This window comes from Rhipicephalus sanguineus, chromosome 7, assembly GCF_013339695.2.
Source record: "Rhipicephalus sanguineus isolate Rsan-2018 chromosome 7, BIME_Rsan_1.4, whole genome shotgun sequence".
NCBI lineage: Eukaryota > Metazoa > Arthropoda > Arachnida > Ixodida > Ixodidae > Rhipicephalus > Rhipicephalus sanguineus.
The window spans coordinates 73306523-73328737 of NC_051182.1; the positions used below are offsets into that span (position 1 = coordinate 73306523).

The window sequence follows — 22215 nt, forward strand, 5'->3', positions numbered from 1 at the left end:
ACATGCTTATACCGATAGTCATTGCGATGGCACATATATTGCGGTGATAAAGCACACGTGCCATGAAGAACGCTACGCTATTTTATTTTGTAAACGAAGTTCAAGCGGCAAGAATTTCTATCCGCCGTCAAAAACGAAAGGGAGATGCCGGATTTCATGGCTGTTATGCTCGCAATGCAACTGTGGTTAGAAAAAATAAAACGAGCCGAGCTATTCTGATGAAGTTCTAGGGCATCGACTACTTCTACATGCATAGGATCACCCCCTCAGGCAGCGCACGTATTGCGTCGCCTTCAAGTTTTGCAATGTATTACTTTAACTAAGGCAGTAACGGCGGAAAAATTGCGACGCATGTGCCAAAATATATGGTTGGCATAGTTATTAAGGTTTAAGACAAAAGCCTTAGATGCCTCATCAAACGCGAAAGCTAATCGTTTGTGTTGGCGCATTCGATCTTTGACGAGACCTGACGACAGCTTGAAAGATCGGCATCCGCGTCAACATGAGAGATGCAAAAAAGAAACATCATCATGCGATGACGCCACCGTATGACGTCACTACATGACAACGTGATTGATCATGTGTGCGTGCCGTTCCCGGAGGCACGTGTGTTTGTAGAAAGCCTGCAACGACTTCGATCGCGGAGGCAGGCCACTACAACGCTACGGCAGAACGCTTTCGGAAGCGGGGGAGGGAGTGAGGGGGTGACGTGGGGGAGATAAGTACAATTTGTTTTCGCCTTTGAGTCACCTTAGGCGAATGCCCCGGGGACCCTGTTTTTCAGCGCGCACTTTTCAGCTGACAATACATCATATATGAGCACAGCGTGATGCCACAAAAATGCCAACGGCTGCCGTGTGGGCTATCCGCTTTTATATACATATAACAAACATATCATATCTGACTCCGCAAGGTAATGTCAAGCGGCAGCTCCCGGTAATCCGGTGTCTCTCGGTCATAGTGCCCTGCCCACCAGAAAATGGTGAAATGGGCCACTCGATACATCTGTTCATGAGGAGCATGGTCGAGATGTCCAAAGGGGAAAGCAAGTGGGCCACACAATTCACACGTACCAGGACCACGCCTCGATGGCTCCAATACGGTGAAAGTCAGGCGAAAAGGCTGAGTCTGAAGGAGCGTGGGGGGATGGTGGATGACTTCGGAGGAGATGGCGGCCTCTGTCTCGAGCAGCTGCAAATGCTTCTGGCTGCGTTCAGGTAAAGACCTGCCGAGGTTCGATGAGGACGTCGGTTTGATGAGGGCGTAGCACAGGTCGAGAGACTAGCAATGCTTTCAAACCAATAAAGACGGCTTCTTTGTCCTCATCCTATTGCAAGCTACTTGGCTTCCCTTTATTCAGTGCGTCTGTAAGTGGACTTGCTAGTGGCGACAAACAGGGGATATAACACTGGCAGTAGCCGACAAGTCCCAGGAACGACCGAATCTCTGTTTGCGTGCGTCGCTGTGAAAAATCCGCAATGGCATCTGTTTTCATTTCGGACGGCTGTCTCGTTCCCTGCTCCACAACATGGCCTAGGTTGGAGAAGCTAAAAGGCGCGTTCTTTAGCCCGAAGCAAAGAACCACAGGTCTAAAATGACCTACAGGTGAAATGAATGCGGCATGGTTGAGGGTTGGATCCCGGCTGCTGCGATCGCATTTCGGTGGAGGCGAAATTGTAGAGGCCCGTGTGCTGTGTGATTTCAGCGCACGTTATGTAACAACAGATGGTAGAAATTTCCAGAGCCCTCCACTATGGTGTCGCTCATAATCATAGCTTAGTTTTGGGACATAGAACCCCAGATATTATTGTTAAACGAATGCAGCATAGAGGGTGGCACCTTCTGAATGAAGAAATTGCCAGTATCGTCCCAGGAGATCTAGCGTGGAAATGTATTTGAGAGCGCGGACCCTTTCCATTCGCTCCTTAATATTTCGGATCGGGTACAACTGATCCCAAGTAATGGCATTCAACTTCCTGTAGTCCACACGAGGGTCCTAATTAGGGGCTTCCAAATTATAAGTGGGGACGCGTGGTCACTTTCAGCGGGCTCGATCATCCCGAGGTCCAGCATCTGCCGTACCTCTTCCTCCATAATCTCCTTCTGTAGTGGAGGCACTCGGTATGCTGTCAACCTTACCGCAGCAGAAGGGAGAGTTGGGCTAGTTGGTGCGGGTTCATTTCGGAACAGCGCAAAAGACGAAACACACAGAAGAAGACTTAACAGCACGAGCGCTGACTGACAACTGTGTCTTGACGACTGTGGCAACTGTCTGTTCTGTCTCGTCGTTTGCGCTGTACCGAAATGGACCTTACCGGTTCGGCTGATGCAAGTTCTATTTCGTGTTTATCAGTTCGGTTCTAGCCGGCCGATGACCGAACTTATCGAGATACTGCCTTCTCTTAGTTCCTTAGTTCCCTTAGTTCCTTAGTTCTCTTAGTTCCTGTACCTGCTCAAGCTCAAGATCTTTCGGTCTTACATCGAAAGCTACGACCTCTTCAAGACGAACTTCCGTGTCGGAAATCATGTGCATCCGTCGAAAACGGTTTGCACTCCTTCGGGCTCCTTTATGGTGAAGTTCACAACCCCATGACGTTCTACGCAAGGCTTCATCAGGTTTCAATGCTAGATCCTCACCTCCTTCCTTCAACCTGGCCTTCAATGCGTAGTTAGTGTCAGAAAGCTTATGCAACACTTCGACTGGCCCGTCCTAATGTATTTCGAGTGTGTCCTTCCGCGAAGGTCTGAGAATCACTACTTCATCCCCGATGCTAAATGTTCGAAGTCTACTATTCCTGTCGTAATAAAGCTTGGCATTCTTTTCAGCCTGGTCGTTGTTCTATTCGACATGCCATTCGACAATCGACAATCTTCGATTGAGGATGGTAGACAGAACTACGTATAAACTAAATCCGAAATTTCTGTAAACAAGTTGCAGCCAAGAGCTCGTGAAAAGTGACGCTGGATCAGTCTGTGTTTCTGCCGGAAAGACCACTCGTGAGAAAATTAACAGAAGTGGTCAACTATTTCTATTGAAGTGCGCTCCTTCAGAGGGACTGCTTCTGGAAACTTGGTGCCTGGGCACAGCCTGGTGAACAAATATCTATAACCCGACTAAGTTGCTGAAAGGGGTGCCACCATATCTATTAGCGGACTTAGCAATGGTTCCGATATTATAGGTATCAATTTTAATGTAGCTTTCTACTTTTTCCCTGATTTACCCATGCGTTGGCACGTGCCACATGATCTTAGAAATGGACCCAGGGCAGTAGTATTCCATTAACAATATCTCTTTTGATTTGTTTAATCCTACATGGCCAGACCACCGGTTTCTATAGCAGAGATCCAAATGGTCTTCCTAGTATTTTCTAGAAATGACCAACTCACCCAGAATTCTCCCTTTTTATCTCCATAGTGCTAATAAAACAACCCCCCTTTCTTATGCAGCGTCACTTTGCCCCTAGCGAACCTCTATTTTACGGAAAACTGCAATTTAGCTTAGCTAGGATCACTCACTTGCTCAGCTGCCAGTGACGCTCTCTTTACGTGCACTAGCTGATCAAAGTTTTTCGAGGCCGCTGATAGTATTGACCCCTTTTCTCTTGTGGGCGTGTGAACTGGCTCTCTTTCTAGATAATGATCAAGCTCCGTTGATATAGCCTCAGTATGCTGGCTTTCCCTCTAGGTTATGGTCTAGCTACGTAGGAAAAGCCTTATTTTGCTGACCAGATGTCTCTGTCTGCGAGCCAGGGGGGTGACCAAACTCAGTTTCTTCTGACGGTGTGACTGGTTCTTCTGGTGCCACAGAGGCGACTTCTGGTGCTTTGGAATGAATCAGTACCTGAAGAGTTCCTTCGCTAAATTTCTGATCCCACTGGAGCACTATCTTGTCTGACCAACTTGAAAATATATACGGGTACTTCATTGACAGTGATGTGGAGACAGCTGCCTCTGTCACGAGTTTTCCGAACGGACCAGTGATCGTTCACAGATGACATCGATGACCCTGTCTACTCTCGTAGGATTCTGTGCTTCTTAACCACTCGATTAGGTTTCTCTTCACGTTGTAAGCAAAGTTAGGATATCCCTCACTATCCTTCTTTTCTGTGATTCACAACCTTTGACGAAATGCTTCGGCGGAAAGGTGGTACTTTTTTAATAATGCAGCCTTAACCTTCACGTAATTACCTGCCTTTGCGCTCTGACTCTGGTGATTACTTCAGCTGCTTCAGACACTAAAAGGCAAGGCAAGCGTTCTGGCCATGTACCCAGAGAAACCTTCATCCTCTCGCAAGTTTGTTGAAAACCTCAGATGAATACTTCTGTGTCTTTCCCGGCTATAAATGGGATTATATATTTATCCATGCGGAATGATTCTGGCTCGCTAAACTGTTCAGAGGCCCCTCCATTCGCTGCAGCCAAACTTTCATTTTTGAGAGCAGTTCTCCGTAACTTTCGTTCCTCACTTTTCTTTTCCTTTTTTCTTTCCCACCTCAAACGTTTTGAAAACCTCTAACGCCATTTCAATTTCCTCCTCACTGGCTTTTTCACAACCATCTGCACAATTTGCGAAATGTCCATTCCTTCGTCCACTACAATGCTTAGATCCTCAAACACAAAAAAATAGTTTATATGTAAGCATTGCTGTTTTTCTTTGGTTTTGTCACTACACACAACAGCGTGATCGCCTAACTCCTAATTAGGCCTCCGTGTTTGCGGTTTTATCTGACAACATCTGATAAACATCCACCGGTAAAAATTTTGACAGTTCGGGTTTATCCAAAAAACGCCGATTTCAAGGGCCAATATGACCTGGTTTTGTTCTTCATCGAAAGGGCAAGTTCTAAGCGCTCGTTGGTAAAACTTCTGGTTTGACCGATTTAAGGTTTACTGCGCGTACCTGTATTAGGCGACGCAGCTGTATTGTACTCCGAATCAGCTTCCTAAGTGCAAAAGATTCACTAAGACTTGCAACTCTCCGTCCCTGAACTCAAGGCGCTTCACTTCAAATATCCCTGCCACCTACTCAACAAGGCTCTGGAGAATGGAATCAACACAAGCTCGTTTAACGTAGCTCGAGATTTTGTTGTGCACTTTCCTGCCCTGTTGAAGTCGTTGCTGGCGCATCGCCGTAAGTTTGGCCTTATGTGCATGGCCATTGGCATGTCCTTGAAGTCACTGAAAACCATAAGTCCGTCGAGGTGCTTCTCTTTTTATGAAGCTCTAGAAGTTATTTCTGACTACTGGCGCGCCATTTTGTCTTGAGAAGCGACGAAGCCAAGCGAACGAAGTGTGAGAAGCTCAACAGTCTTACTTCATCGCCTGAAGCTGTGCACAACTTGCTCGTTAACATGAGGTTTCTGAAGACCCATTCGTGTGCCATGCTCTCAATCATTAAAGAACTTGAGGCAGAGGGGTACACCAAGTTTATCCCCTACCTGGCGTTCGTTTGCACGCACTCATCAGTCAATGGCGTGATCCAACCGATTTCTTCGCATCAGATGTCACAAGTCTGTTGGACCGCCCTGAAGAGACTGACCATTTAACGACAGTCACGTATTTTAGTAATACTACGCTGCTGTCGCCGAAAGGAGGAGACAGACATCTGATGAAGGTAACCTGTGCGATCAACTCCAGTGCACCAAAGAATCGTTCTGGTATTGCGTTCAAATTGTGAATCCAAATGTGAAGCGTGAGCTGCCTTGCGCGTTCGAAACCTATGCGCCTATTTTTCAACTAGTTCTTTTTGAAACTGACGACATGAGCCAGCTCCTGAGTGATTTTGCGAAGTATCAGTGATATGAACTATGTAACATTGTTGAACCCCTGTCATTTTGAAGACTTTTTGAAGAAATGGTGGGGAAGGCAACTTCCCCACCATTTTCATCGCACAGAAAGGCGACATGTGCGTGAGTGCCACATCTATGTCATTGCGTGCTAGTGAATTTCAGGTACTAAACAAAAAGTGATAGCGTGCACGAATCCATCCTCTGTTCCTCATGAATGCGCATGCGTGCCTTGTCGTTTATTGCTATAAAATGGTGTGCGGTTGTTTTGAATAAAAATAGTTGAGTCAGCGCCCGTCCTGTCATGTACCATTCTTCTTGTCCTCGTCTCATGTAGCGCTACAATTTTTAAATAAGAATGTATCACCAACTAGCCCCGCAACGTGTTTTGCTAAGCGAGAAAAGATAGCGTGACAAATGTGGAGCCACACTCGCTGACTGTTTCCTATTCGGAACGAGCAAAAGAGAGCTACATAACTTTCTTTCTTAAGAAGGCTCGCAGAAGCAGCAGCAACACGTCGTAACAACGCGGCTTGGCAAACTTAGGGTGCCTTGATACCCGCGCGCTCCGCTGAGGGTGAGGACAGGCACGTCGTCTGCTACGACGGCCGCCATTGCGAATCCCGCCGCAGCTCGGCAGCATGCGAAACGCGTTACACAAAGCGCTTGCGGTGCGCGAATACGTCCGGAAATAAGTACACGCTAGTGAGCGTTCTCTTTTTCTTTTCTTTTTTGAAGCTTGGGTAGCTTTTAATGCTGTTGTTGTCTAAATGTTTACTAAGGAAGCATGTAATTCATGTAAGCTGACGGCCTGTGCATGTGTTATGCGCTAGAGGTAGACGTAGACTCTGGTATGTTGAAAACCAATCCTCTTCCTTACGCCGGAAACGACGAAGTCTAAAGCCTTACTTAGTTTTCTCGTAAGCTCTGCATTCCAAGTACACAAACAATCGTTTAAAGTATTTGTATACATGTCAGCAGCAGCAGTATATGTATCTGAACACACACAATTTAGTGTTGCGAAGCCACCTAAGCGCGATTAAGGTGGATTATTTTGCTAAGTTTGCAAACAATTTACTCGTTTATTATAAATGGTATCATACATATTGTACACAGAATAAAGGGCCGAGGGGCAGTATGGTGCGAATATCCTGCTAAAATGAAACGAAAACTTCTTTATCATTATTATTGCTGACATTTCTTGCTCACAATATGTAGCCGCTACTGTATCGGCACTCGAGTTGCACCTTGAGTCCTTATCAAAACGATAAATACGTTGTTGAGTAGTATGCCGTAAAACTTTGCATGTGCGCAGTATCAGTGCGTTTTTCCTTCTTTTTGTATCTGCAGTTTCTCTCGCATGCCCAATTGCATGCACGTATTATTGAGTGTTTCCAATACTGTTTTACACTTTGTGCGGCAGATGCACGGCGTCGTTTACTTGTCTCTTTTATTAGTAATAATATCTGGGGTTTTACTTGCCAGAACCATGGTATGATTATGAGGCACGCCGTAGTGGAGGACTCCATGAATTTTCACCATCTGGTGTTATTTAACCTACACTGACATCGCACAGTACAAGGTCCTCTAGCATTTCGCCTCCACCTAAATGCGATCACCGCGGCCGGGATCGAACCCGTGACTTTCGGGTCAGCAGCCGAGTTCCGTCACCACTATACCACCGTGGCGGACGTATTTTTTAAGGCGAAAGCCTTAAATGCCGCATCAAACGCGAAATTTGACCGTCGGTGTCCCGCGTCGACGGCGTCAGCGTACCACGACGTTGGGGATGAAGGATGCAGAAAAATCATCGTCACGTGATGACGTCACTTATGACGTCATCATAGCTTCACAAATTTTGGCGTGACGTCATATGATGCCGTTATCACATGACATCGTAGCTTGGTCAAACGTGGGCAGATCACGGAGGCAGTGCAAAACCATGTGAGGTGCCTTCGATCTTGGAGGCAATGCAAAACCGCGCTTTATGCGCAAAAAACTGAGAAGAAGATGGCTTTCTCTTTCGAGCCGTCTTAAGCGAACGCATAAGGGAGCCTGTGCGTTTTTATTTCATTAACTGGTTTTCCATGACGTACTCATTGTGCAACTTGACTTTGTTTCTTGTATTTTTTACTGACATAGCGTGTCTACTGTACACAATGCTTCTCCGTCTTCTTGTTGTTTTCATGCGTCTTCTTTGTATAGACGCTTCGCGAGAACTGTTTGTATGCGCATTCCTGTAGGAGCCTTCAGGGCTTACATTAGTAATAAATTTTTCTTGCTCAAAGAAATAAAATACTGAATGTGTGTGTGTGTGTGTGTGTGTGTGTGTGTGTGTGTGTGTGTGTGTGTGTGTGTGTGTGTGTGTGTGTGTGTGTGTGTGCTTTAATATCCAGTGTACAGGCCATTCATTTCTGGGCATTAATTCTGCGCTGACAGAAGCAATCACACAAATAAAACGCAAATAACACAATAAAACACAACTGCCACTAGTCGATTCACAGTGATCGTAAATGATTAAAAAAACAGGAACTGCGTAATTATTTAAGACAGGGCGAAAATGTAACCTTGAAACACAGAAACAGGGAAGGATAAAAACATTTAGCTGCTCACATAGATACATGGGCATCAGACCAGCACAGAAGGCGTACTTGAAACACGGAAAGGAATATAAAAAACAAGAACCCGCCGTGGTTTTAGTTATGGTGCTTGACTGGTGACCCGAAGGTTTCGGGATGGAATCCCTGCCGCGGCGGACCCATTTTGACGGAGGTGAAATGACAGAGGCCCGCTTACTTAGATTTAGGTGCACGTTAATGAACAACAGATAGTCAAAACTTCGGGAGCCTTCCACTATATACGGCGCCTTTCAGAATCATATCGGGGTTCTTGGGACGCAAATTCTCACAAATATTATTATTATTAGGAAAAAAGAAGGATCTGATCTTCAGACAAACACGCATAGTACATTCCATGATACATTTCAAATCACAAAAATAGATAAAACAAAAATCAAAGGCAGATACAGGACCAACCAAGTGCAGTAAAGAATGTTTGCGAAGAAAAATGCAGGATTCATGCACACGTGAACCAAAGCATTTTAAGCATGTAGCTGATATCACTGTGGCCATTTATTACGCAAATTTGACACCGGCAGGAATTATCCTTGCATGTGCATTCGAAATACCAGCCGGATACTTACGCTGCAAGTTCCTAATGTGTTCTTCGGATGCCGCTTGTCACGTTTGATTTTTACTGTCCAAAGAAACCTCGTATCTTCTAAAACGATACAGCTCCCAGCGTTTCTGGAATTATTGTTGCACTGCGGCACACAACACCCGGCCATGGTGACGGTAGCGAGCGCATAAAACTGGAGGGAGACGAGCACCGACCTAAAAACCGCACGCGCGCCACGCACAAGTGACCGGGCGGGGGATTCAAAAATGGTGGCCACGCTGCCGCCAAGGCCGAAGAGGCGGCACTTGCCCTTTCAAAAGCTGACACCACTCTAAGCGGGGGCGCGCGCATCGAGGCACTCTAGGCAAACTTTCTTTCGTGCGCCGGATGTTTTTCCCAGCTTCCTCCATCGCAGGCAAGCACGCACTGAATTCGTCGGTGTATGTGCGTTTTCGAAGCAGTTCGCGTTTCACTGCGCGTGCCTGAATCCGCTATAAGTGACGAACACAGAAGTTGAGATAATCCCAACGTGACACAGCTATCGACGTGCCGAGCAGTGGCTGAGCGGCCAGTAAATGGTGGAAGACAGGCCTCCGGCGGGAGAGAAGCGCGTCATCGGACGGCATGACACGCGGGAGCGCGGTTATCAGTTGTTGCCACGGTGAAAATTACGCTATCGAAAGAGCGCTTTGTTTGACAAAGGCGCGAGTCTCTCTTTTTTTGCCATCGAAGAGAAGAAAGTATAACGGGGCATGCTTAGAACTTCCTAAGAATGTGAATGCGAAACCAATACAGCAAAAGCTCGTGAATTCGGATTTCACGGCACCGGAAAAAATTTTTGAATTAACCGAATGCCGAATTATCGAAAGTATAACAATAAACAAATATCTGTAAAATCAATACACTTACGCTGTCTGGCCGAATTTGTAAATCCATCACTTATTTCGCATAAGAGCAGTGTAAAAGCCGTTATTTTCGTCATTTGCGACTTCGTTCTCAATGTGACTGCGCCCCAAGATCCCCGTCTCTTAAGTTGAAACGTACTCTGAATCATTCCTTATTACGTACGGCCACTTCCACGCGCACGTGACGATAATTTTTTCGCCGGTAAAATGACCGGCCACTGATCGTTCGTCCACCACGCTGTAGGAAGTGAGTTTTGTGCCAGCATGCGGACCACGGCTGAAGCTCTTCATCTTCGACTCCTTCCACCACGTTTGGGTAGTGGGAAATAGCGCGCGCACTGCCCGAACTCAAAAGAAGCTATAGAGTGCCGTATCGGCAGTGGACGAAACCGTCGTCGCCCAAGGCACGAATCTAGCGTCCACGCAGTTCTGAAGGAACACGCGCGGCTGTACGCGAGAGTCGAAACGAAAATGCTGAGCACCGCATCCGCTGCTGAATAAACCTGGCTAGTAATGCACATTCGCGGATGGCGACTACGCATTTCTGAAGGCACGCGACAAAAGCGATGCTCCTCCTTGTGGCAGCTTTGACCCCAGTCCCAGTCGCTATCGAGGCGATCTCAAAAAGAGCCCACGCAGTTCGCGTGCGCCCAGTAAAATCGAAAACGAAGCAAGTTTGCCGCAGCCGCTGAAGCCTTCGTCACACAGAAAGCGATTGTGGTAAGATTGTGCATGCCCACCTCGCCTTTCAGACGGCCCGCGGCCGTTTCGGTTGTTCGCGAACGCTGTTTTCACTCGTTTGCGTCGCACATTTATGGCGCTTTGTGTTTAGCGCGCTATCGTCCGAATCAGCCAGGCTGCGGCCAAATTGACCAAATTAACGAGCGTTTGAAGCCATTAAGTCAGTGCTCTCAAACATGCGGCCCGTGGGAGTTTCGCTAGCGGCCCGCGACATCACAACGAATAAGATGTCCGTGACTTTGCTAAATGGTCCTCGCATTCTTTACTCGCCTATTGCGCTTAATGACGCTTTATTCGAGTAACCCACAATGGTGAGACTGGTATCAAGCATTCTTATTCCGAGAGGCCCGCCATGCGGTCACGATGTGCTAAAACATAACCGTGGAACAAAATCTCTTGACTTGAGAATCGGCGTCCATATTGGTGTCATTATGGAGATCAGTATGGAGCATGTTTCTCGAGTCCGGAAGCCAAGAATCCTGCTTCTAAACAACCCATGTACAAGATATAGGAGAGGAGCTCTGTGAAATGGCAGCGTGAGGTGACATTTTATTGAAATCAGTTCGCCCCTCCCCCGCTTCAACCTTCTTCAGTGTCCCGGCGCTTGGGGGAATAAAACTGAGCCCCCTGCATCAACAATACATACGTTGACCGCGAGGAGAGAAGATATCTGCAGAGCAGATATTAACAGGGTTCAAATGAACGAACTTTTATTGTACATACACACACGCAAACTTGAAAACAATTTTGGCGGAGGGGTTTGAACACATTCTCCCCACCCCTTTGCGTCTACGCCAATGATGCAAGACACTGGCGACGGGGCGCCCAGCAAGACAAGCGCCACCGACGCGACGACACTTCCGCCGGCACCCCTAGCTCAGAATGGAACCGCCCGGGCGCGACGCGCGCACCGAGCTCGCTCGAGACAAAGGCCTGTCTGGATCGCGCGTCTCGCCAAGATCGCTGCGTTTGTGCTTTGTCTGAGGCGCCTTCCCGTCACCCCCTCTGCTCGCGCCAAGTGCGGCTGCATTCCGTTCAACTCCACACAACTTCTGGGCTCTCCCGCAAGTCTTTCTCGCAAGACAAGTATGACACCTTCAATTTCCGTTGCATGTCATCGTATGCAAGCCCGCATGAATCTTAAGCTTGTCGCGGAAAGGCGAAGTGTGTTGCTGTATTCTGTTGCCTCTAAACTATTCTACATCGACTGGCCAAACCATTTCGGTTTGGCCAGTCGGTTCGCCATTTCTCGTTGATCTTTGTGCTAATCGAATGCGGTATTTTCTTGTAAAAACAGTGGTTGCTTTCTATGAAGTGAGGGTGACTCTTGTGGAATGTTAGTAGTGAGAGTTTTGTAGGCATGCGGCAAGTGAAAAAACGCTCCCTAGGCCGCATGCGGCGAATTAAAAAACCGCCAGGGACCCTTTCTAGAAAAAAGAAAAGTGCCCACTCTTGCAGAAGGGCGGCCGGGCGAGTTTCAGCTGTTCGTCTTGGCTGGAATGTATACAATCTGTGCGCTTTCGTAAGTGAGTTGACGCACTGAGTATCCGCTTTTTGTAACCCTGTCCGAAACTTTCGTCCTAGCACATAGCAGGGGGGGTGGCATTGCGTTAGGAAGGTCGCCCCTTGATCAGCTGACGATGGACGCTCGATGCCACCTCCCAACAGTTATTACTCTCGCGTTCTGTGATCTTAGAATACTTTGCTTTTTCCCCCCATTTCCTCGTGTTTCTTATACCTTAAACGCCGGGCACATCATATCAGCCTTTTTTAACGGAGCTCGTTAAAACCATTTCGGTGGCGGCATCGTACGCGAGAAAATGAAAGCGCCTTAACGAAAAATGGTTGAACACGGAGCTTTCTCCCCTGCATACTGAATCAATGTCCAAAGCCAACGACCACGCAACGATCCAAGAAATGCTGACCGACCCGATGCGATCCATATATTTTCTTTGATTGACTGTTTAGGATTGTACTTCCTAAACATTGGAAGTTGAATTAAGACATATTTCTTCGAAGAAGTTGAAGACAGTTGCATAGCCTTTATTATGGCTCACGTAGCCGTTGATTACGCGCACACTAACATTTTCACGGACGACTATACGCTTGCATATTATTTCCTTGTGATCGCTGTGGTAGACATCTAGAAGCTCTGCGTAACGTGACATAGCTTGCTTTCAAACGTGATATCAATGCAGGAGTGGTGTTGCATCGTGATTCTCTGTAGCGTCAGACTGAACGAGTAGGGTTCTAGCATTGTCTAGCTGCGGGCAGCATGGCGCTTACGTTCGCATACCGCAACCTCTTCTGCCGTACGCTGCAGCCGCGCTTTACCCACGGTGACGGCCGGGAATACATTGCGTGATGCGCGCAATGCAATGAAGATGTATACAGTTCGTCTGGGTTGCTGGCGTTGCGCTTCCCATTGGTCTGATTTCTACAACTACGAATGTAAACTACAGTGTTCCACGATACACGATCCTGCGCCATTTTTCTAGTGTGCGCGCAGATAGTCCCATTGTGTAAGTCGGCTTTCCTGCAGAGCGTATTCGGCGCTCACGGACGAATCAGTGGGCGCACAGAACTGCGAACGCTGCGTAGGTCGCATGCGTATTTCTATGAGCCAATTTCTAATATTTCATACTTCCTCGATCGTGCGCTTGCCGGCGATCAGCCGTTTTGATACGGCAACCTGATATTTCTATCGAGGCGACTTATCATTTCACGTTCCCACATTTCATTGCTGCCTCGATAGGCATGCATGAGCGTGTTTGTTGCCTGTAGCAAGTGAAGCCCTGTTGCCCTGCTAGCCACACGAATGAATGTCCAGTTCCTAGCGTCAAAGTAGGACACATATGGTGGTCACCCTTGAAGCCCACTTGCAACTACGCTCTTGGACCTCGCCCTAGCACAGTGCCTAGGAAAATGCATAAAAACTACTGCTTGGTGAGATAGATAGTGATTAGTGAGTGCTTGCCGCAAGTTGCAACATCTTAGTGAAAGTACATATACCCATCAGTCGAGTGCTTCTGTGTATGCCTAAATAGTTGTTGCTTGTTGTAGTCACTTTTTGTGATATTGATAGCATGAATGCAGAAGGATGGGGCAGCAGCCCTGAAAGGAATTTCATGCAGCACCTTACTGAATTATCTGGCGTGGGGCGAATTAGTGGGCAGCCTAACGAGGGAAGCTTCTGCTCGATTTTCGCTTACGTGACTTCTCTTTCTTTCTCACAGACAAGATCAAAAAACTTGAGAAGACGCACATTTCCTATAATCTTTTGTTTAGTTTAAAACGATACTGAATTGAAAAAGGCAAAACTAAGAAAACAGCAACATTGTACTGGGAAGATGCGACTAGTCCGATAAAGAGAGTTTATTACACATATTTTTAAGAGATGCCTGCATTTCTAGAGGATTACGCGTGCGGCGGCTGCACGCCAGCACGCGCGGAGCTGCGCGTCGACGGCCGTGTCGACGAGCGTCCCCGCAGTGGAAGCAGGTTCCGCACTTCTCTGTCCTGCTACTTGGCATTCTCCACCTTTCCTTTACATACCACTCTCCACTTTCCACAAAGGCGCTGAGAGATGCTCCACCCGGATTACGGTTCGCTGCGGATGCCGTTCCTACTGGTTCTAGGAACCATAGTGGGAGCGGAGCAGGTTGAAAGACGCGGGCGACGGCTGGGCGTAGTTGGCACACTTATTCCCGCTGACGTTAAATATCACCCCTCTACTTCACAGGGTGGCGGATAGACGCGGCAGTTTGTGCAAAACGCATTAAATGCGTTATTTTTCTCTAGTGTACGCCTGAAAACATGTTTTTAACCAATATTATCGCTTAAGCTTTCGATTGGGTTGGAAATCTCGGTTTCAAAAGTTTTGTTCAGTATTTATTCAAGTCATGGCTTACTGATGCAGAACTTTCAAAGTGATTTATGCGTATTGTTTTATTACAGGCATACAGCCCTGGCCAGAGCCAAAAGACGGACGTGTCAACGGGCCTCCAGCCCTGTTCAAAGCTCTCAAGTAAGAATCCGTGAGAATCGAAGGCAAGAATCCGCCGCATCGACAGCAGACACGGTGTTAGTAATCTTTGTGCGTCACAGGTTTCTGAAATCTTTTAAGAAAGGTCCTGTGCTCGTTGTTCGATCCATGATATTTTTCATTTAAAAAAGTTGCTGCTTTCTGTCGCGCATTTTTCTTTCCCGTTTTAGTAAACTTCATATTAGCATGAACAACCGAAGTTTAATAATGTACAACGTAACGCTCATTGCAGTAATTGCGAGGTTATTCCATGGTCTTTTCTTGAAGATTGTTTTTCACGAGAGTAATAACTGGATAAACTGAACTGCACCGACAGTTGCAGATGTGTACCGAACTGTACACGATCCGAAAACCAGTCTCAGGAGTTTTAGCTGAAACTAAAGCCAATATTCTCGGAACGTGCCGGAACCCAAACTCCTCCTGATCCAAAAAAAAGCTAATAGTGGTTCCTGTTTCAGCTTAGAAATGACGTTTCAAGATTATAGAGTGAGAACGGGAGCACAACGTATAGCACAATTCTTCGTCGGCTTCTCCCACAAGCAGATAGGGACGGCTAACGAGTACAGTAGTCTACGTGAATATCAATGCACTGTCGATATGGGCTCAAAGCTTAGCGGGTATGTACGCCTGGACGCTTCCACTTCTGAACTAAGCCATGCCGCTAACTTATCGCAGCCGAAACATTGTTCGAAGGAGCTTCGAATAATCTCCGGTCTCCCAGTATGGCTCCTAGAATATCTCACTACTAAATCATCTCACCAAACATCACTAACCGTGCTGCGTGTCAAGGTTTGTTTAGGCAATGGCGGCGTCGTAGAGACAGCACAAAGACAGAGTGATTATTACTAAATTTTTATTAGGGGCACCAACGAGTCACAGCCTTGTCCCGCTTCTAAGCACTTCCGTTCGAGCACTAACTTCTGGTTTTCTTAATAGTATTCAGAAAAAGCCTTGAAATAAAACTGGTATGAAGCGCGTGTTTCTGTCTGAAGTTAATACTTACATTGAATATATCTGATAAGTTTACGTAAGATAAGAACCAACCAAGTGTCGGGGTGATTAGTGAAAATAATTGAGTGAGTTCATTGAAAGTGTAGATGTTTTTCAATGAAAGAGCATGCCGCACTTCATTGAGTATCACTTGTGTCTACAAATTTACAGTCCAATGAGGAGAGATTCATTTCTACTTGTGCACATTTGGTTCATTTTATATTCATCACAGCCGCAATGCAAATTGTGGCAAAGCACAATTTTGCGATAATCGCTTTTTATTTACTACACGTGCCATTTTACTAATGTCGAGTCATGCGTGATTTCCTGTGCTCTTTTACTATAGGAATCCAGCTGTAACCGAAGCCAGAAGACAGACTTGTGAACCAGCCCAATCCAGCTCTGTCAGAGATTGTCCAGGAACAAGTGGCATGAATAGAAGGCAAGGATCCACCACTTTGACAGTAGACAGAGGGTTAGTAATCTGCATGCATCATGCGTTACTGAAATGTTGTCAAAAATTTAGGGTGCGCGTCATTCAACCCAGATTCTGTTTTCTTTCTAGATATTTCTGTTTTCTTCCGGATACATCTGAAGGGTTTTACGTTTTCGGTCACCAATACTTTACATTTGGAAGAAAAATTGCAGTTTAATAATTTCACACTACCTAGCGGTAAATGTCTCATTTAAAGATGATCACCCATTGATTTAGTTAAATATTTCAATGCCAAAGCGCCGTGCTTCCCCTACACGTTATTGCAAGGATACTATCGCTCGATCTTGTCTATATTACACCTCTTAAGTGGCAATATCCCGGGCCTGTTCTTGCGGCACCGGGACGAAAAATAGTGTCAGTTTTGACAGTCAGCTGAGACAGTTCAGACATGGACGTGGTGTATACATCTCCAAGCTGACATTAGGAGGCTAACCCTGGTTGTACCGTATAGCCAAACATATAAGGGGCTCACCCATTTCGTGATTTTGACAGAGTGATCCCTCTACACGGTGCCGGGCAGCTTTGTCCTTAGAGTGGTCTTGTAAAATGTACCGTTGTCTTCATGTGTCCGTAATTGCACACCACGATCAGAAACACGAACACTATTGTTTCTACACCAATGTGAATCGAAGCATATTTCTCAAATGGTTACTAGTCTTGGCTATCGCTGCTACTACGCCTTATGCTCAGCTGCCAGCATATTCCCGCATAAAGTCATATTATAATAAGAACGGTGGGTTTTCCGCGCGAAAACCAAACTTTCATTATGAGGCACGCTATATGGAGAGCTCCGAAAATATCGACCGTCTGGTGTTCTTTAGCTTTCACTGACATTCCACGCTGCAGGGGCCTCTAGCATTTTGCAGAGTCATCTTCCTTGGCATTCACAGTTTTTGATATTCGTTCTGAATCCTTTGCCAGTCACTTGAATTTCTCTGGTTGCAATGTGTGTATATTTAACAGGCATTTGCAATATGTCGGTATATCATGCGGCATGCATTTATTCGATACCTTTGCGCCCGATTTTTGCTCTTGGTGGAATTCTGTTCTTTTTTTTCAGTTTCGGTATGACCACTTGAAGGGACGGCTTCTAAGCGAGTCTATATATTCGTTATTATTGAAGCTGATCAGCCTAGACGCGCAACATTACTCACGAGAAATCGCTTTTGGCTACTCAGAAATAAAGTAGCCTCATTCATTGCATTTAGAGAGGTAGCTAAAGCAGATGGAAACAGCTAGATGTTTTGGATGCTCTGATTGTTGCTTTCGTATATGAGGGATAACGAGCTCTGATAATTTTTAATGTGTCTCTTCCAAGTGAATCCAACACGGATTTAGACCAAAAGGAAAGCATAGGGGACAATAATGGTTGTCTTTAACTGTAGTGTAAACATTATAACGTAAATTTAAAGAAAGTAAATGGGAAGAAAAATCACCCTTTCTGTTGGTGGGATCCAAACTCGCAACCTTTGAACTACGCGTCCGATTCTCTACCGACTCAGCTACGATGAAAGGCGCCGCCCTGTCATGGTGAATTGTTTCTCTTTACGTCCGGACTGCTAAACTACCGTTAAAGGCAACAATGTCCCGTTTGCTTTCCTTGACCTTATTATTTGTTGGAATCATTTGCTTCTGTCTAAAAAAGAAACTAGCCCCTCAAAAAAAATTTACCCTTTTTTCGTTCTGAGCTTTCTGGAATGCTTAATGTATCAATGAAAACTAATGATATTTCACACCATCCCTACTGAAATGTTCCATATGCCATTCCAATATTTCCGTATGTTTCCGTAAGAATCTTACGGAAATATATGGAAAATATATGAAAAATGTACGGAAAACATATGGACTTCGTATGGAAACATATGGAATTATTGGAATGGCATACGGAACGTTTCAGTAGGGATACCGTTCTGTATAAAAAACCTGTGGTGCCGTAGCCAACAATAGCCTTACGTACGCAGTGTTAAAATGCATTCTTGAAGACAGTGGAATTCCTGGTAATTGTTAAAGCACTTATGTTTCTATTAGCTTAATGTATTTTAGTATATGCATGTCCTACCTAATATATGTATCTCCTAGTTATCGTGATGTGTTGACTGCTATGTTCTCTCTGGTCATCATGGATCCATCTCCATGACGACCAGAGAGACGATTGTTGATTTTATTATTTGCATTTCTTCATTTCGTCTTTTTGCGTTATGGCGCTGTCGCATGAGATACCTGCGTTTGTGACTTTATTTTTTGTCTTGTATGCTCGATCTCTTCAAGAGTTAATTCCGACGCCTTATTTGTGCACCATCATCTCCTTCACATCATATCAATAAAAATCCGACAGATCCTACGTACTGTGAGAATCAATGTAATGCGTAGCAGCCAGCAGAGAGCTGTATACACCACCTTGTTCCTCTGAGGAAAATGAAGTCGTTCATGTCATGACATCTAGGACGCTATATATCCGATGTTTGTCATGCATGCATGGATGTGCAATCCTTTATACAATGAAACGTATATTATTGTATGTACAATGCACGACCTGTCATTTATGTTCGTCACGCACTCATGTCATGCCACACCAATTTTGGTGTATATCCAGTTAACAAAACGGCCGGAAGCGTACCAAGGCAGTGTCATGTAAATCATGCCGTACTTGACATGGATGTTATGATTTGCATATTAGCACCTGTTATTTATTTTCGTCATAGTCACGTCACGCATTACCAGTTTCGGCGTATATCAAGCTAGGCAGACGGCCGCGAGCGCACCATGAGCGTGGCATATAAATCATGCTCCACGTAAAATACATGGCATGATTGTCGTGTCACCACCTGTTATTAGTGTTCATCATACAGGCGAGTCGCGCAATACCAATATTGGTGTATGTCAAGCTAGTGAAACAGCCGCGAGGAGACCACGAGCTCGGCATGTCCCTCGTGCTCTATAGGATATGCATGTCATTATTTTCATTTTACCAACTGTCATTTAAGTTAGTCGTAGTCACGTCACGCAGCAGCAATATTGCGTAATACGCAATACCTAAAACGCGCAATGTCAAAAATTTGCTTTCAATTGCAGGTTCCTTGAGAAGGACAATTTATGCCAACCAGAAAAAGACGGCAAGCCTACGGCCACGAGGTCCTTGCAGTGCGGCGTGTGCGAGAAAGTTTTCAAGCGAACATCGCAGCTGCGAACACACTTGTTTGCTCACGTGCGCGAAAACCAGTACACCTGTGGCGTGTGCGGCAAGAAATTCACGCAGAAGAACAACCTGGTGACCCACAGTCTCACGCACACGGGTGAGAGACCCTTCGAGTGTTCGTCGTGCCCGGCCACGTTCACCCGCAGCGACCATCGGAAAAGGCACATGTTGACTCACACTGGTGAGCGACCGCATGAATGCAACGTCTGCGGACGAAAATTCGCCACGAAATCAAACCTCGCGTGCCACGGACTGACTCATTCGCGGAAGAAGACTGTGGCCTGCCACGTGTGCGGCCGAATTTTTTTTCGGAGAGACAACCTCCAGCGCCACGCCCGCACACACACTGGAGAAAAGCCGTACGCATGCCACCTGTGTCCCGCTACGTTCGCGCGTTTGAGTACGCTGAAAACACACGTTGTAAGCCACACCGGCGAGCGCCCGTACACGTGCGACCTGTGTGCGAAGAGATTCAGATCGAGCTGCAACCTTTCGCAGCATAAGCTCACTCACTCGGGTGTAAAGAAGTTCAGATGTCAGTTCTGCGGCAATGCGTTTAACTTGAAGGAAAGCCTAACCAGGCACACCCGCACACATACGGGCGAAAAGCCGTACCTGTGCCACCTGTGTCCCGCTGCATTCGCGGACACGGGTACTCTCAAGGCACATGTTCTGACTCACACATGTGAGCGACCACACAGGTGCGATGTGTGTGGGAAGACATTTACTGCAAAGCGAAACCTTTCGCGCCATAAGCTTATTCACATGGGGATAAAGAAGTTTAAATGTCAGTCCTGCAGCAGCAAATTTAGTTCTAAAGGAGCACTAGCGATGCACAACCGTACGCATACGGGCGAGAAGCCGTGTCTCTGCCATCTTTGTCCTGCTGCATTTGTGGACAGGAGTACGTTAAAGAGGCACATTCTAACCCACACCGGCGAGCGACCTCATCGGTGCGACATATGCGGGAAGAGGTTTGCACTACGATCGACTCTTTCTCGTCATAAGCGTATTCACTCAGCTAGTAGCTAAGCCTGTGCGTCAGTTCTGTAGTAGTACAATTCATGGCAAAATATACTCAAATTCCGCAGTGACTGTAGCTAGAACTACAGAATATCTTGAGACCGTTGTAGTATTATTGGGAAGCGCGTGCTTATATCAACCACCCTGAAAAGGCAGGCAGCAATACATACTCTTTAGCGCGCGTTTTGCCCCAAGTGGCGGGCAGACGCCGTGCGTGTATGAATTGGATTGACGTGTGGCGGCCACTGTATCACGCTTTATATTACAGGACACTTGGGAAATGCCAAGTATGCAAGCCCTGAGGGATGACTATGTCTTTTCGTTTTAGTGGTTATGGACAATTTTTTCTTGTCGAGACGTTCCTAAGGAATATCAGATGCCATGCACTAGAAAGTGTCTGACGAACATTATTAACCAACGTTGGTGGATTCGGAAGCTTTATTATATATGAGACCTGATATATGTGCCAATAAAATATGCCATTTATTTAGACTACACTTTCATAGGTGGTGCCCACATTTTTTTTTCACACGTATGTGCATGTGGGCCGAGGTGTTGTAGATCTGGGGAAAATGACAATAAATATATAGAGCTTATGAGCCCAGTGGAAAGTCGAGATTATTTGGTCTACGAAATAAATTCCATTGCATGTAATTCAATGTAATTCACTCCTTTGTATACGGCGGTTGCATCTTTTAATATAACATACCAGCCACTTCTAGTGTGAATGTGCGAACTTAAAACTTCGGGAAATGTTTGTAGCACTCAACCAATGATACGTTCTATTGTAACCATAAGACTGCACGAAACTCCCTGCACTCATTTCATAGTCACTTAATATAAATGTTTATTAGGCATGAATTGCTTTTAGATCCAGTTGTCGGCGGCCTTCAAGTGACCACCTTCTGCGAAATTCTAACGTCATTATCCGAGGATTTCAAACAAGATGTACGGATTTCTCAACGAGAATATCCGGATATTGCCAAAGAGACATCCGGGACCCTGAAAGCGGTCCAAACAACATAGAAAATGTATGGCTTTACAGCTAGCGTTTGTTCACTCTGCTACTGAAGCTGTAACTTTTCGTGCGCTGAACCCGTACTTACCTGTCACATTACCGACGTCCTAATGGCAGATAGGCAACCATACACTTGCTGTTTTAAGCGCAGAACCTGGGTCCTTGTGAATGCCAGTGGTGGGCAAGTAACTGGCGCGGTGCCCGAGGCAGCGGTTTCGCGGCGCGAGTTGCTGTGTTCTTCGAGAGATCGCGCCACGATGTGTGCGGCGAACCAGGCTGCTGTCGTTGCCGCCTTTCCCGCATACGCTAGACAAAGTACAGCATTTATCTTATATATACGACATACAAAGCACTGCAGCAAACAATTGCGTCTATACGGACGTGTGCACAGTGCAGTTTGATGGGGTGTGCCCTTGCAAACATGCAAAAGATTGTGGGTAGCACAATCTCCAACCAATCTGCTTTCCCAGTACACATGTCATGTTCTACTCTTGATTGCGGGAGACACAGCCATTGTTTGGTGGGTTATTCACACTGGACTTTCATAATTAGAAACATATATATCAACCTTTTCTTCCTCTTCTCGCCTCACTTGACGCGCCACATTACACAGAAAATCTTCCACCTACTAACAAGGTTTATGGAAGACGACTGCTGCAGGTTACATTACCAGAGGTCTGGAACGATATACCGTGTCAAATAAAAGAAGAAAGGTTTTCCTGTGCACTTAAACGATACTTTCTCCTGAATGAATGAATAAACAATAACACTAGCCCTCCCTTTAGCCGTGTTCTCTGTTTCATCACAAATTCATTAAAAGCATAATAAAATTATCACA

The 22215-nt window shown here is 46.0% G+C and overlaps 1 protein-coding gene across 1 annotated transcript; it reads left to right on the top strand.

Moving 5' to 3' along the window:
* The first annotated feature begins 987 nt into the window (after positions 1–987).
* LOC125759118 (zinc finger protein 248-like) lies at positions 988–20368 on the top strand. The gene is made up of 4 exons (XM_049417416.1): positions 988–1217; positions 19213–19408; positions 19835–20037; positions 20137–20368. The coding sequence occupies exons 1-4, from the start codon at positions 988–990 to the stop codon at positions 20366–20368; spliced, it is 861 nt and encodes a 286-aa protein (XP_049273373.1).
* The last annotated feature ends 1847 nt before the right edge of the window (positions 20369–22215 follow it).

What these genes read in the sequence shown, in the direction of transcription:
- LOC125759118 (XM_049417416.1), top strand. Translation starts at nt 988, where the DNA reads ATGGGCCACTCGATACATCTGTTCATGAGGAGCATGGTCGAGATGTCC. An exon ending in ATGCTTCTGGCTGCGTTCAG is followed by an intron (nt 1,218 to 19,212) that starts GTAAAGACCTGC and finishes TTTCAATTGCAG; the next exon opens with GTTCCTTGAGAAGGACAATT. An exon ending in ACATGTGAGCGACCACACAG is followed by an intron (nt 20,038 to 20,136) that starts GTGCGATGTGTG and finishes TCAGTCCTGCAG; the next exon opens with CAGCAAATTTAGTTCTAAAG.